At 55.4% G+C, this 15,368-nt stretch overlaps 1 protein-coding gene across 1 annotated transcript; it reads right to left on the bottom strand.

The window, feature by feature from the left end:
* Window positions 1–1,389: 1,389 nt before the first annotated feature.
* Window positions 1,390–6,306, bottom strand: LOC115639703 (zinc finger protein 883-like). Its single transcript, XM_030542650.1, has 2 exons — window positions 6,231–6,306; window positions 1,390–2,790 (listed from the first exon to the last, which is right to left on the bottom strand). The coding sequence occupies exon 2, from the start codon at window positions 2,780–2,782 to the stop codon at window positions 1,415–1,417; it is 1,368 nt and encodes a 455-aa protein (XP_030398510.1). The 5' UTR covers window positions 2,783–2,790; window positions 6,231–6,306; the 3' UTR covers window positions 1,390–1,414.
* Window positions 6,307–15,368: the final 9,062 nt, after the last annotated feature.

Here is a 15,368-nt window from a genome sequence, read left to right as displayed (position 1 = left end):
CTAACCCCTGCACTGTGCCCCCTTCACTCCAAATACCTGCTCCCCCTTCACTCCCAACCTCTCCTCCTGCCCCCTAACCCCTACACTGCATCCCCCTCCTGCACCCACGTGGGGAGCCTGACCTGGATGCAGGGAGCTCCGGTGTGTGTGTTGGGGGGACTGTGTGAAGGAGCGTGTGTGTCAGTGTGTGTGTGTGCGAGGCAGTGTGTGTGTGTGCGCTTGAGTGAGTGAGCACGCTGTCTCTTTAACCCGGCTCCTCCTTGGGTGGGCCACCCTGGGCGAGGTCCCTATAGCCCCCCCCAAACTGCAGACAGCTGGGAACACTGCATCACATGAGACTTTAAGAGGTGAAGGGACAGATTGTGCAGATAAACTCTGCATGGCCCAGACGGAAGGTAACAGTTCTGGAGGGAGGGAACCTCTGAGTCGCCCCATCTCCTTCCAGTGTCACAGAAGCCGAAATGACACGTTTCCCCCCCCCCCCCGCCGCTCCTGCTCCTCTTCGTTTAAAATTAATTTAAATATAATGAAAAAAAAACTTCCAAAAATAATTGCTCCAGCACAACCCAGAGCAACCGGGAATGATACAAGCTGCCTCACTGGTGACGCTAAGGGGAACTTTGCAATAGGAGGACGGGTATAAATACGATGTTCCCAGTTGTGTGGCAAGAGGGACCCACTCCCATGACTCATGGGACAATGGAGTTGATAAAAAGGACAGTCAGGTCCACGCCATAACTGGACAAACCGCAAAAGGCCACTCGCCTGGACCAACTGAGGGATAAACGGAGAGTTCAAGCCGCCTTCACGGTTACTACGCAGGAATTAGCAAAACCATTACTAAGGTTCAGCTTTGGTCGTGGGTATTTTTAGATAAGTCACAAACAGGACACGGACAATAAACAAAAATTCACAGAAGCCTGTGACCCGTCCTTATCTTTCACGAAGAATACCCCAGCGGTGGGGAATAACAAATGGAGCCCGCAGGGGGATGGCTGTTAGCTGCAGTTCTTCCTCCAGCGGCTGACTTAGCCCAGCCACCGCTCTGACCCCGTGGGTTGCTCTGGCCTTATGGGATGGTGACGGATCCTGATCTGGCCCCCGGGGGGGGGGCACTGCTTCAGCGTTGGGGGTGGGAAGCTGCTGCAACAAAGGTCCATTCAAGTCACAGAATCCATGACCTCTGCGACAGAATTGGATACTTAATCATTACCAAAAAAAAGTGTTGATCTCTCGCGAGGTTTTTGTGGTGTTTAGCTCCCTTGTAAACTTTCACATGTTTAAGAAGGGCTGGGCGGTCAGTCAAGCTTTTCCCAGTCACAGCCTGCGTCCGATGAAGCGGGCTGTAGCCCACGAAAGCTTACGCTCAAATACATTTGTTAGTCTCTAAGGTGCCACAAGGACTCCTGTTGTTTTAGCATTTGGAGGGCGTCTCTGCCGCGTGGATTCTCTGATGCGTAGAAAGTTGTGAGCTCTGAGTGAATCTTTTCCCGCACTCGCAGCATGCATAGGGCCTCTCCCCCGTGTGGATCCTCTGATGTGCAATGAGGTTTGAGCTCTGAGTGAAAGTTTTCCCGCACTCACGGCATCCATAGGGTTTCTCCCCCGTGTGGATCCTCTGATGCGTGATAAGGGCTGAGTTGTCGGTGAAGCTTTTCCGGCACTCACAGCATTCATAGGGCTTTTCCCTTGTGTGGATTCTCCGATGCGCAGTGAGGTTTGAGCTCCGCGTGAAGCTTTTCCCGCACTCCCCGCATTCGTAGGGTTTCTCGTCTGCATGGATCCTCTGGTGCGCAACGAGGTTTGAGTTCTGAGCGAAGCTTTTCCCACACTCGCCGCACTCATAGGGCCTCTCTCCCGTGTGGATTCTCTGATGCGTAGTCAGGTCTGAGCTGCGGGTGAAGCTTTTCCCACATTCGCAGCATTCGTAGGGCCTCTCTCCCGTGTGGATTCGCCGGTGTTGAAGGAAGGCCGAGCTGTCACTGAAGTTTGTCCCACACTCGCAGCATTCATAGGGTCTCTCTCCCGTGTGGACTCTATGATGTGTAATGAGCGCTGAGCAGACAGCAAAGCTTTTCCCACACTCGCAGCATTCATAGGGTCTCTCTCCCGTGTGGATTCTGTGATGTGTAATGAGTGCTGAGCTGGCCGCGAAGCTTTTCCCGCACTCGCCACACTGGTAGGGCTTCTCCCCGGTGTGGATTCTCTGGTGCGTGGTAAGTTCTGAGCCGTGTGTGAATCTTTTCCCGCACTCGCAGCATTCGTAGGGTTTCTCCCCCGTGTGGAGTCTCTGGTGTACAAGAAGGTTTGAGTTGTGAGTGAATCTTTTCCCGCACTCGCCGCATTTGTAGGGTTTCTCCCCGGTGTGGATCCTCTGATGTCTAGTGAGGTTTGAGTTCTGCGTGAAGGTTTTCCCGCATTCGCGGCACTCATAAGGCTTCTCACCCGTGTGGATTCTCTGATGTTTAATAAGGGCTGAGCAGCAACTAAAGGTTTTCCCACACTCAGAGCATGTATTTTTTCTCTTTCCCCTGGGGATTTCCTGCCGGGTTGTGGTTTCCTTGAGGTCCTTCTGAGTTCCCCAACAGTAAATTAATTTACCCACTTTCCCCCCTGGCTGGTTTCCCTGCTCTCTCTCTGGACTGTGCTGAATCTCCCAGGAGTTTCCCTGCTTGTGAATCGTGGACACGTTCCCTTCCGATCTTTGCGCTAATGCTCCGAGTTTATCCACTCGCTCAGCCTCTTCCTGCTGAGGCTTCTGCTCCTTAGTCTCGCGTGGCATCGCGTCACCTGCTGGGACAGAGAGAGAAACCTCAAACTTGGATGGAAAAAGGAAGAGCAAACCAAAAATTGTGCTGGAGGGAGGTCAAATAAATATCAGGAACTTAACTCCCCTCAAACTCTTCCCCCAAATGGGAGAGATTAATTCAGCCTTCACATCCCATCCAAATTCTCAGCGGGAAGGGAGGAAGCTAATGCCAGGTGTCGGCCTCAATCTGTAGGAAGCCTTGTGCTATCTCCACACTGAGGACACCACCTCTGCTGGGGACAATCCTGAACTAAGAGAGCTCCAAGGTCATTGTAGGGGATCCCAGATGTGTATTTCAGCCACTTACAGATTCTGAGTTGGTTAAATGCGTCTTTGTCTGTGCAGGGACCTCTCAGGATCTCTCCTTCCTCTGAACCCAAGATCCCACCACCTCCCTAGGGAACCCACTCCAGTGACAACCATCATTCCTGACACATCTGCAGTTCTTGCACGTGTCCTGCATCCACACACCACGCAATGATATCAACCAACATTACCTCATTAGCTTTCTATTGATATCCTCGGCTATGCACACACTACGGTTGATGTCAATTATGTTGCTCAGGGGGTTGAATAAGCCGCCTCCTCCAGGTGAGGTAAGTTACAGCACCCTAAGCCCTGGTGTGGACAGGGCTATGTTGGTGGGAGAACTTCTATCCGATATAACCAACCCCCTTGCCCTCTTGCACTGGGATGCTCCCCTCAGCCTGACTGGTGGGTGCCCCCTTCATATCTCACAGCTGATGCTGGTTGGTGAGGTCAGGTTCCAGCACTAGGAGTCTGGTCAGTTTTCCTAGTTTCACGTAGGTGGGTTATTTTCTTTTTTCACAAACTAGAGCATGTCCACTGCCGAACCTCCTGGGTCTGGTCCTAGAATCTTGGCTGCTTATTAAACAACTCCCAGCAGGTTTGCCACCCCCTGGCCTCCTCCCCTTCTCCACCCTGTGTATTTCCTGCCCCGCTCCAACCTCCAAACCAGACTGTGCAAATCTTCCCACCTCCGGTGTATTTGCTGCCCCCTCCCTCCTGCAGGAACCCACCAGCCACCCCCTAATAATCCCTAACTGAGCTGGCTCCTCTGCAGCCATTTCTCTCCCTGTCCCATGGAGGCTGGGATCAGCGGGACTGAGACATTCAGCAGCCTGGCAGGGCGAGAAGGGCAGTCAGGGGCGGCTCTAGACATTTCGCCGCCCCAAGCACGGTGGCCACCGCGGGGGACGCTCTGCCGGTCGCTGGGAGGGCGGCACCTCCCGCTGGCGTGCTTGTGGAGAGTCCGCTGGTCCCGCAGCTTTAGTGAACCTCCCGCAGGCAGCACCAGCAGACCCTCCGCAGGCACACCTGCAGGAGGTCCACCGGAGCCGCCTGCCGCCCTCCCGGTGACCGGCAGAGCGCCCCCGCGGCATGCCGCCCCAAGCATGTGCTTGGCGTGCTGGGGCCTGGAGCCGCCCCTGGGGGCAGTTGTGGGGGCTACGGAACAGGCCTTAGTTCATTTCACAGCATGATTCCCCCAGGCCCGTTCGCTGCAGACAGACACCCCAGATTCTGCCATGCTGGAAATGTTCAATCTCTTTATTACAATGTAGACCTGGCCCCTCCTGCCAGGCTAAGCCCACAGAGACATTTTTAAATCCCCCCAGTAACAAAGTCTCTGAACACAAGGCTAGAAAAGAGCAGAACCAAAGGAGTCACTGTGGGGGATCCCCTCAGACACGGACCCCACGGCAGCCACACCCCAGCAGGGGGAATATGGAGTCAGGAACTGGCTTTTCCTCACTCTGATTCTACCCAGGGACGCTGAAATACACGTGTCTGGGTAGATGGGAGATCTAGAAATCCCTCTCCCAGCTCATTTCTCCAACGGCCCCTTTCAGTCTCTTTCCCCTTCTGTCTCCTTTGCCCTGTCCCCTCTCCCTGCCCCCCTGGCTGGGAATGTCCCATTCCTGGGGCTTTGCTCCCCCATGGGTGGATTTACTCCTGTGATTGCTACTGGGAGGAGAAACAAGGGGCAGAGTCACATTCATGCCAGTCCCCAGAATTTCCCCACAGAACTGGACGTTTGTACAGTTTTCCAGAGGGGAGAGAAGCAAAATCTGCTGGTGGTTTCACCTCTCGGTGTTTGATAAGTGGATAGAAAGTTACCACCCGCCTCTGCTGGCCACTCACACCGGCAGCGGGAGCCCTGGGGGTGCTTCTTTAACAGGGGAATGGAAGGCCAAAATAGTGAAGACATTTCCATGCCCTGTCACTAGCAAATAATTGCCACTCTGGATCCACCCCAGAGGTGGCTGCATCTTAGCTCTGTGGGAAGCCACCTCTCATGGTGACCCTTTGCCATGGGGTTTGGGATACTTCTGGACTCGCGCTGCACTCAGAGAGACCTCCTCATCCCGTGCCAGCTGGAGCAGAGAAAAGGGTCCTGCCAACTCTCCTGCTACCAGCCGGGACCCACTGATCCCCCAAACAGGGGGAGGCCTCTGGCTTTGACGTGTTTTAAAGATGTGGCTGGTCCCTTTCATGGGCAAACCTTTTAACAGGGCGAAATCCGTAACAGACACCTAGAGAGAAGTGGGGCAAACGTTCAGGGAATTTGATATCAACCTGTGAGATCTGCAGAGAAAACGCGTCACAAACGCCGCATGTGACGACATGCAAAAAACCCACCAAGATCTGAGGGGATTTTATGTAGCTATAAAATAATGAGAGGGAAAAGGGGGGGCAGGTTGAAGGGATTTGATGTGTCTGTCCAACATATAAACAGAACGTGACGGTTGCCCCTCTGCCACCATTCACATGGGCCGCAGGGAGCCCTTGGGGGGGGGGATCAGTTTTAAGGGGGCCGGGGAGGGGGAGCTGGAAGGTCCCTGGATGAGAGAAAGGGCAGCAGTAGGGGATGGGGGTGACCGTGTTGGCACTTCAGGGGCAGCCACTGGGATTGTGTAACGGGGTCCGGGCTATCCCCGTGGGAGACATGTGCTCCCCCCTTCCCCGCCGTGGCAGAGATTGTCCCCCCCAACCCCACCTCAGAGGCAGCCAGGTCTCAGGGCTCCCCCCAACTGACCCCTTTGGGGGGACGAATTAGTGGGACAATTCCCCCCGGCCCAGGACAAATCACTGCAGATACAACGGGTGGGGACCCCCCCAAATCAGAGGAGATTTGAGGATTATGGAGAAAACAGAGGGGGAATCGGGGGGGGGACCAGAGAGCTGATGGTTGGAGGGGAATGGGGGGGGATCTCCCTGGATTTTAAAGGGGGTGTGAGGCAAGTGGGACAACCAGGGACAGGATCCAATTATTCCCCCCCCCGCCTTCCCCCGGGGAATTTCCTGGCTGCACAGAGACAGTTCAACCCCCAACGTGCCCCACGGCCCTTCCCCTCCTGACACCCCCACAGCAAAGGGGGACCCCGCTGTCTGTCCCCACCTGGATGCCAGCTGCGGGCTCTGTTCCCCCGGCTCCTGCCTCCTTCCTCCCGGCACCCCCCGCTCCCGGCTGCTCCAGCCCCTTCCTGTGGCTGCAAACCCCCCGCCACCCCCGGGCTGCGGCGCTCAGACCCGGGCCGAGCCGCGATCGCTGGCCCGGAGCCGGGGGAGCTGGGGCCGAAACACCTCCCAGCTCCTCAGCCGGAGCTGCCGGCCGGAGGCGGGGGAGGGACCCGGCTGTTTGCAAGTCCGGGGCTGGGGCGGGGCGCCCGGACGCCTGGGTTCTCTCCCTGGCTCTGGGAGGGGAGTGGGGGCTGGTTGGTTAGAGCAGGGGGGGGCTGGGAGCCAGGACTCCTGGGTTCTCTCTCCGGCTCTGGGAGGGGAGTGGGGGCTGGTGGTCAGAGCAGGGGCGGCTGGGAGCCAGGACTCCTGGGTTCTCTCTCCGGCTCTGGGAGGGGAGTGGGGGCTGGTGGGTTAGAGCAGGGGGGCTGGGAGCCAGGACTCCTGGGTTCTCTCCCCGGCTCTGGGAGGGGAGTGGGGGCTGGTGGTCAGAGCAGGGGGGCTGGGAGCCAGGACTCCTGGGTTCTCCCCCTGGCTCTGGGAGGGGAGTGGGGGCTGGTGGTAGAGCAGGGGGGGCTGGGAGCCAGGACTGCTGGGTTCTCTCCCAGCTCTGGGAGGGGAGTGGGGGCTGCTGGGTTGGAGCAGGGGGCTGGGAGCCAGGACTCCTGGGTTCTCTCCCCGGCTCTGGGAGGGGAGTGGGGGCCGGTGGGTTAGAGCAGAGGGGCTGGGAGCCAGGACTCCTGGGTTCTCTCCCCGGCTCTGGGAGGGGAGTGGGGGCCGGTGGGTTAGAGCAGGGGGGCTGGGAGCCAGGACTCCTGGGTTCTCCCTGGCTCTGGGAGGGGAGTGGGGGCTGGTGGTCAGAGCAGGGGGGGCTGGGAGCCAGGACTCCTGGGTTCTCTCCCCGGCGCTGGGAAGGGAGTGGGGGCTGGTGGTCAGAGCAGGGGGGGCTGGGAGCCAGGACTCCTGGGTTCTCTCCCCAGCTCTGGGAGGGCAGTGGAGGCTGGTGGGTCAGAGCAGGGGGGCTGGGAGCCAGGACACCTGGGTTCTCTCCCTGGCTCTGGGAGGGGAGTGGGAGTGGGGGCTGAGGGGTTAGAGCCGGGGGGCTGGGAGCCAGGACTCCTGGGTTCTCTCCCCGGCTCTGGGAGGGGAGTGGAGGCGGGTGGCTTAGACCAGGGGGTCTGGGAGCCAGGACTCCTGGGTTCTCTCCCAGCTCTGGGAGGGGAGTGGGGGCTGGTGGGTTAGAGCAGAGGGTCTGGGAGCCAGGACTCCTGGGTTCTCTCCCTGGCTGCCTGTCAGGGAGGGTGCCTGGCTGGCATTGTCTCTCTCATCCCGTTTAATCTTGCTAAGAAATCGAGCAGGGTCCCCTGTGGAGGGGAGGCCGCCCCCTGTTCAGAGTTGGAAGAGGTCTGCTCTATGCCTGCTGCAAGGACAGGAAGGACCTAGAGGCCACCACTGGGCATCAAGCCAGGCCAGGCCTCAGCTGGTTCCTGGGATCTCTCCCTGGCTCTGGGAGGGGAGTTGGTGTCTAGTGGTTAGAGCAGGGGCTGGAGGACTGGGAGCCAGGATGCCTGGGTTCTAATCCTTGGTGTCTCACTCTGGGGGATGTTTGCCCCTCTGTGCCTCAGTTTCCCCTGAGTAACCTGATGCTGATCACTGCTTCTCACAGGGTTGTGGGGAAAGCTGGGAAGCGGGGGCGGACCTCCTCCACCGTGGTTATTCCCGATCCCTGTTGCGGTGAGGTGTCTGCCACAAGCTGGGTGTCCCTGATCCGGCTGGAAGCTCGCCGGGTCCCGTGGCAGGGAGTTCCCCAGGCTCGTGGCACCACAGGTCCAGATTAGTGCCGCCAGTCCCGAGTCCCCGTCCTCGCCCTGTGTGGGCGGAGAGACCCTCCTGCCTGACATCAGAGGCAGGGGCCCAGAGGTCCCAATGGCCAGGCGGGTGAGTGACCTGAGGGGGGTGATTGGCTATGGCCAGGGGATGCTGGGAGTCCGGCACCAGCTGATTAGTGAGGAGGATTGTGGCCGGAAGCAGCCCCTACTCATGGACCCCCCACCAGGCTCCCTCCCCTGATACCTCCCTAGCCAGAGACTCCCTGGGACCCTCACTCACGGACCCCTGCCAGTCTGGGCCACCCCCCAGGAACCCCGCCATCCCACCTGCCTGGTAACCTCCCACCAGACCTTCACTGCCTGTCCGACCTCTGAAGGGACAGTCCTTCATTGCCTGCCCGAGGCCCCGCTCCTGCCCCCCAGCGGACCCCACACACCACCTGCCTAGGATCCCCTGACCCAGCCCCGGGGACCACCTCCCCCAGCTCTGTACTCTGGGCGTGGCAGGGACCCTGGAGCCAGAGGAGGAAAAGCTGAGACAGCCCCCCTGCCAGAGCATCTTCCAGCCCTCCAGCCCCTGCCGGCCAGATACTGTAGAATCCCAGCAGCAAAGACAGGGGCCAGTGATGTAGCTTTGATAATTTTTTCACACCTTTACTAGACTGAGCTGAATAACCTGCCTCTATTTGACTTGGGGGGCTTGGCTCGCCCAGTGCTGTCGGCACAGTCCCAATTCCCTAATCCTGGGAGGAGTTTAGGATGGTGGGAACGGGCCACTCCGCGGTTCGCCTTGGGGCTATGGAGCGGATCCATGTGGCCTGCACCCCACACTGCAGAGGGCGGGGAAACTCCTGAAGTTCCTGCCCATCTGACTCGGGGGGGAAATTTGCCCGACCTATGGTGATCGATTAGACCCAGAGCACGGAGCAGCCAGTCATGCCCCACAGCTACCGTAAAAATTTCTACGGCCAAAGTCACCGCTTGGCTGACCTGTGCGATACAGGTTCAGTGTGCCATGCCACCCATCCTTCCTAATTTAACGGCTCATTTCCTGGGCGGCATATTAGCTCTACTGCCCTGCCCTTGGTTAGAAAGCCAGTTCTTTCCTCAAAGAAGGAAATCGGGGTCGGTCCTGGGGCCAGTTTTGTTGCACATCATTAATGACCTGGAGGATGGCGTGGACTGCACGCTCAGCAAGTTTGCAGATGACACTAAGCTGGGGGGAGAGGTAGATACGCTGGAGGGTAGGGATAGGATACAGAGGGACCTGGACAAATTAGAGGACTGGGGCAAAAGAAACCTGATGAGGTTCAACGAGGACAAGTGCAGAATCCTGCACTTAGGACGGAAGAATCCCATTCACTGTTACAGACTAGGGACCGGATGGCCAGGCAGTAGTTCTGCAGAAAAGGACCTAGGGGTTACAGTGGATTAGAAGCTGGATATAAGGCAGCAGTGTGCCCTTGTTGCCAAGAAGGCTAACGGCATTTTGGGCTGAATAAGTAGGGGCATTGCCAGCAGATCGAGGGATGTGATCATTCCCCTCTATTTGACATTGGTGAGGACACATTTGGAGTCCTGTGTCCAGTTTTGGGCCCCACACTACAAGAAGGATGTGGAAAAATTGGAGAGAGTCCAGTGGAGGGCAACAAAAATGATTAGGGGCCTGGAGCACATGACTTATGAGGAGAGGCTGAGGGAACTGGGCTTATTTAGTCCGCAGAAGAGAACGGGGGGGGGGATCTGATAGCTGCTTTCAACTACCTGAAAGGGGGCTTCAAAGAGGATAGATCTAGACTGTTCTCAGTGGTAGCAGATGACAGAACAAGGAGCAATGGTCTCAAGTTGCACCGGGGGAGGTTTAGGTTGGGTATTAGGAAACACTATTTCACTAGGAGGGTGGTGAAGCACTGGAATGGGTTCCCTAGGGAGGTGGTGGAATCTCCTTCCTTAGAGGTTTTTAAGGCCCAGCTTGACAGAGCCCTGGCTGGGATGATTTAGTTGGGGTTGGTCCTGCTTTGAGCAGGGGATTGGACTAGATACCTCCTGAGGTCCCTTCCAACCCTGAACTTTTATGAGTCTATGAATTCAGGAAGAAGGCTGTGATGGATTAAAAAAAAATCTGGTTTAGAAGTAAAATGAATACATATAAAACAAATGGAAGAAAGGGGAATCTGATAGTAATGAATATATATCAGAAGCCAGGAGTTGTAGAAAATTGATAAGGGAAGCCAAGGGGCACAAGGAGAACTCTATGGACAGGAGAGTTAAGAATAAGAAGGAGGTTTTTTAAAAAAAAATCAGGAACAGGATCTAGACAATAATTTTGGTCCATTAGTAGCTGGAAATGGTGGAGCTATTAATAATAAAGCAGAAAACACAGAAATGTTCAATAATTTTCTGTTTTGTATTTGGGGGAGAAAAACAGATGATGCAGGCTCATGGTGTGGTGATGGTAACACTCTTTCCACTCCATCTGTAGGCTGTTAAACAGACGCTACTAAAGTTAGACATTTTACAATCAGCAAGTTCAGATAACTTACACCCAAGGGTTTTTTAATGGCTGGCTGCGGAACTCACTGGGCCATTAATGTTGGCTTTCGATGAGTCTTGGCACACTGGGAAAGTTTCGGAAGACTGGAAGAAAGCTAATCTGCCAGTTTCTTAAAGGGTAAATGGGCTGACTTGGGTATAGGCCTCTCAGCCGGACATCGATCCTGGGCAAGATAATGGAGCGGCTGATATAGGAGTCAATAAAGAACTAAAGGAGGTCAACGTGATTAATGCCAGTCCACATGGGTTTGTAGAACATAGATCCTGTCAATCTGGCTTGGTGTATTTTTTGAGGAATTATTTAAGCTCAGCACTAATGTAGACACAAGAACAAATGGGTATAAACTGGACACTAGGAAGTTTAGACTTGAAATTAGATGAAGGTTTCTAACCATTAGAGGAGTGAAGTCCTGGAACAGACTTCCAAGGGGATTAGTGGGGACAAAAGACATATCTGGCTTTAAGATTAAGCTTGATACGTTTATAGAAGGGATGGTATGATGGGAGAGCCTAATTTTGGCAATTGATCTTTGATTATCGCCAGATAAGTATGCCCAGTGGTCGATGATGGGATGTTAGATGGGATGGGATCTGAGTTACTGCAGGGAATTCTTTTCTGAGTGCTGGCTGGTGACTCTTGCCCACATGCTCAGGGTTTAGCTGATCGCCATATTTGGGGTCGGGAAGGAACTTTCCTCCGGGACAGACTGGCAGAGGCCCTGGAGGTTTTTCACCTTCCTCTGCAGTGTGGGGCATGGGTCACTTGCTGGAGGATTCTCTGCAGCTTGAGGTCTTTAAACCACGATTTGAGGATTTCAATAACTCAGACATAGGTCAGGGATTTGTTACAGGAGTGGGTGGGCGAGATTCTGTGGCCTGCGTTGTGCAGAGGGTCAGACTAGATGGTCCCTTCTGACCTTAAAGTCTATGAGCATTGAGGGAATAGGCTTCTGTAAAGTGTGTGACTTGGTAGCACACATTTTGAGTGCAAAATGAGCGATCTAAAATGAAAATGGCCTGCATGAAAGGGATTAAAACCTGGCTAAAGGAACGGTCTGAAAATGTATCTGTAAATGAGGTGTTTCCCGTGGGGTCCTGCAGAGACTGGGTCTTGGCCCAATGCTATTTAATATTGTTATCAATGACCCGCAAGACAACAAAAAATCATTACTGAGAAAGTTTGTGGATGACACACAAATGGCGGGAGTGGAGAGGAGGGTCACTGCCATCTGGATTGCTTGATAAAGTGGGTGCAAGCAATATGCAGATTCATACCTCTAAATGTAACGCGGAACAAGGAATGTCAGCGATACTTACAGGATGGGGGGCGGGCGGGGGCTTTCTCCTGGGACGCAGTGACTGTGTAAAAGATCTGGGGCCCAAATTCGGGAAGGACGTGGCTGCGCTGGAGGGGAGTCAGAGACGAGCCGGGATGAAAGGATTCAAAAACCTACCTTAGAATGAGAGACTTCAGGAATTCAACCTATTTCGCTTACCGAAGAAAAGGTTAAGGGGTGACCTGATCGCAGTCTAGAAGCACCTATGTCAGGAGTGGGCAATAATTTTCGTAGAGGGGCCACTCCACGAGTTTTGGTAAGTCACAGGCCGCACATTTCTACTGTATTAATGGAGGGGGTGCGGGGTCTGGGAGGGAGTTTGGGGGCAGGTTGGACCTCCGGGCAGGGGACTCGGGTGTAGGAGGGGCTCTGGGCTGGTGCAGAGTGTTAGGATGCAGGAGAGGGTGAGGGGTGTGGGCTCTGGGAGGGAGTTCTGTGCAGGAAGGGGCTCCAGGGAGGGGATTTGGGGTGCAGGAGGGGTGTGGGCTCTGGGAGGGAGTTTGGTGCAGGTGGGAGCTCTGGGCAGGGGATTTGGGTGCAGGAGGGGTGCAGGGTCTGGGAGGGAGTTTGGCGCAGGAGGGGGCTCCAGGCAGGGGATTTGGGGTACAGGAGGGGGTGAAGGGTCTGGGAGGGAGTTTGGGGGCAGGAGGGAGCTCTGGGCTGGTGCAGGAGTGTTAGGGTGCAGGAGAGGGTGAGGGGTGTGGGCTCTGGGAGGGAGTTTGGTGCAGGAGGGGGCTCCAGGCAGGGGATTTGGGGTGCAGGAGGGGTGAAGGGTCTAGGAGGGAGTTTGGGGGCAGGAGGGAGCCCTGGGCTGGTGCAGAGTGTTAGGATGCAGGAGAGGGTGAGGGCTGTGGGCTCTGGGAGGGAGTTTGGTGCTGGAGGGGGCTCCAGGCAGGGGATTTGGGGTGCAGGAGGGGTGTGGGGTCTAGGAGGGAGTTTGGGGGCAGGAGGGAGCCCTGGGCTGGTGCAGAGTGTTAGGATGCAGGAGAGGGTGAGGGCTGTGGGCTCTGGGAGGGAGTTTGGTGCTGGAGGGGGCTCCAGGCAGGGGATTTGGGGTGCAGGAGGGGTGAAGGGTCTAGGAGGGAGTTTGGTGCTGGAGGGGGTTCCAGGCAGGGGATTTGGGGTGAAGGAGGGGGTGTGGGGTCTGGGAGGGAGTTTGGGGGCAGGAGGGAGCTCTGGGCTGGTGCAGAGTGTTAGGGTGCAGGAGAGGGTGAGGGCTGTGGGCTCTGGGAGGGAGTTTGGGGGCAGGAGGGGGCTCCAGGCAGGGGACTGAGGTGCAGGGTCTGGGAGGGAGTTTGGCGCAGGAGGGGGCTCCAGGCAGGGGACTGGGGTGCAGGAGGGGTGAAGGGTCTGGGAGGGAGTTTGGGGGCAGGAGGGAGCTCTGGGCTGGTGCAGAGTGTTAGGGTGCAGGAGAGGGTGAGGGCTGTGGGCTCTGGGAGGGAGTTTGGGGGCAGGAGGGGGCTCCAGGCAGGGGATTTGGGGTGCAGGAGGGGTGAAGGGTCTAGGAGGGAGTTTGGGGGAAGGAGGGAGCTCGGCTGGTGCAGAGTGTTAGGGTGCAGGACAGGGTGAGGGCTGTGGGCTCTGGGAGGGAGTTTGGTGCTGGAGGGGGCTCCAGGCAGGGGATTGGGGTGCAGGAGGGGGTGAAGGGTCTGGAAGGGAGTTTGGGGGGGGTTCTGACCTGGGGCAGGGGGTGGGGATGCAAGGTTCAGGCTCTGGCTCTGGCCAGTGGGAGCTGTGAGGATGGTGCTGGGAGTGGGGGTAGCAGGTGGAGCCACCTCCCCACCCCCCAGGGGTGCCCAGAGATGTGCCAGCAGCAACCAGCTGCTTCCAGGAGCGGCGTGGGGCCGCGGCAGGCATGCAGCCTGTCCGAGCTCTCCTGCGCTGTGGGACTTTTAGCGGCCTGGACTCGGAGATCACGAGGGGGCAGAGGAGGCCGGACAGAAATGTTTGTCGTGGCAGGTCGGACCGAAACGTTAGACGGGCCGTATTTTGCCCACCCCGAGCTACGTGGAGAACAAATATTGAACACTGGGCTTTTCAGCCTAGCAGACAAACGTCTGGAAGTTGAAGCCTTCAGAGTGGACATAAGGTGCAAATTGTTTAAAGTGAGATTATGTGACCAGCGGAACAATTTCCCAACAGGATCACGGTCAATGCTCCCTCCCGGCCATTTGGATATCAAAACTGGACGCGTTTCTGCCCTAGGAATGATTTTTGTGATACAGGGGGTCAGACTAGAGGATTACAAAGGTCCTGTGATGGCAGCAGGATTTGGAGGCGCAGAAACCGGTGCCCCAAAGTTTTGTTTTACACTATTGCTGGAAAATGAATGAATAAAGAGAAGAGAAACCTCAGTGAATTCGCATTTTAACTTGTCGTTCTTCTCTCGTACATTACAGCCATAGCCTACGCCTCTGCGGTGCGGGCACAAGTGTGCTGCTTCCCTACGGTACAAAGTGGCAGTGACGTCAGATTTCTCATCGCGCGCGGCCGTTACCCGCTCTGACAGGCTGTTCACAATGCTACGTGGACTAGTTTTCGGAGCTTGTCGACTGAGGCTAATTCTTTTTGTTGAGTTGTTTCACACCTAAGGCCTGGTCTACACTACGCTGTTAAACCGATTTTACCAGCGTTAAATCGATTTAACGCTGCACCCGTCCATGCTACACTGCTCTTTATATCGATTTAAAGGGCTCTTTAAATCGATTTCTGTACTCCTACAAAACGAGAGGAGTAATGCTAAAATCGATATTACTATATCAGATTAGGGTTAGTGTGGACGCAAATCGACGTTATTGGCCTCATTATTTTACAGTAGCTACCCACAGTGCACTGCTCCAGAAATCGACGCTAGCCTAGGACCATGGACGCACACCACCGAATTAATGTGCCTAGTGTGGACACGCACAATCGACTTTATAATATCTGTTTTATAAAATCGGTTTAAGCTAATTCGAATTTATCCTGTAGTGTAGACGTAGCCCAAGACTCTGGCAATTGCTGCTGCATCGTTTCGCAAATACTTTGTGCCAAGTGTGTGTGGATGTCACGTATTTGAGGGGATACGTTTATCATGTGCGAATATGCGTTCAGAGGTTGAAATTTGTCATACTGATATTGTCCGTTGTTGTATGACGGAGTATCCACCATTCAAATTTTATAAATTTTATGAATAACAATAATTGGCTATTCTGAAGGTAGAATAAAATGTAGATTTTGATAGGACAGAAGGAAGGAAGTATACATGGTGTATTATTTTCATTAAATATATAGACTAAATATTGAAATTAATACGTTTTCAAGCCGATCGTGCATTAATTCTAACAAACAATGCCACGTTATGCAGTATTCAGTTTTGAA

This window comes from Gopherus evgoodei, unplaced genomic scaffold (assembly GCF_007399415.2).
Source record: "Gopherus evgoodei ecotype Sinaloan lineage unplaced genomic scaffold, rGopEvg1_v1.p scaffold_106_arrow_ctg1, whole genome shotgun sequence".
Lineage (NCBI taxonomy): Eukaryota > Metazoa > Chordata > Testudines > Testudinidae > Gopherus > Gopherus evgoodei.
Note: the sequence above shows the minus strand (reverse complement) of the source record. Positions and strands in the feature narration are given on the sequence as shown.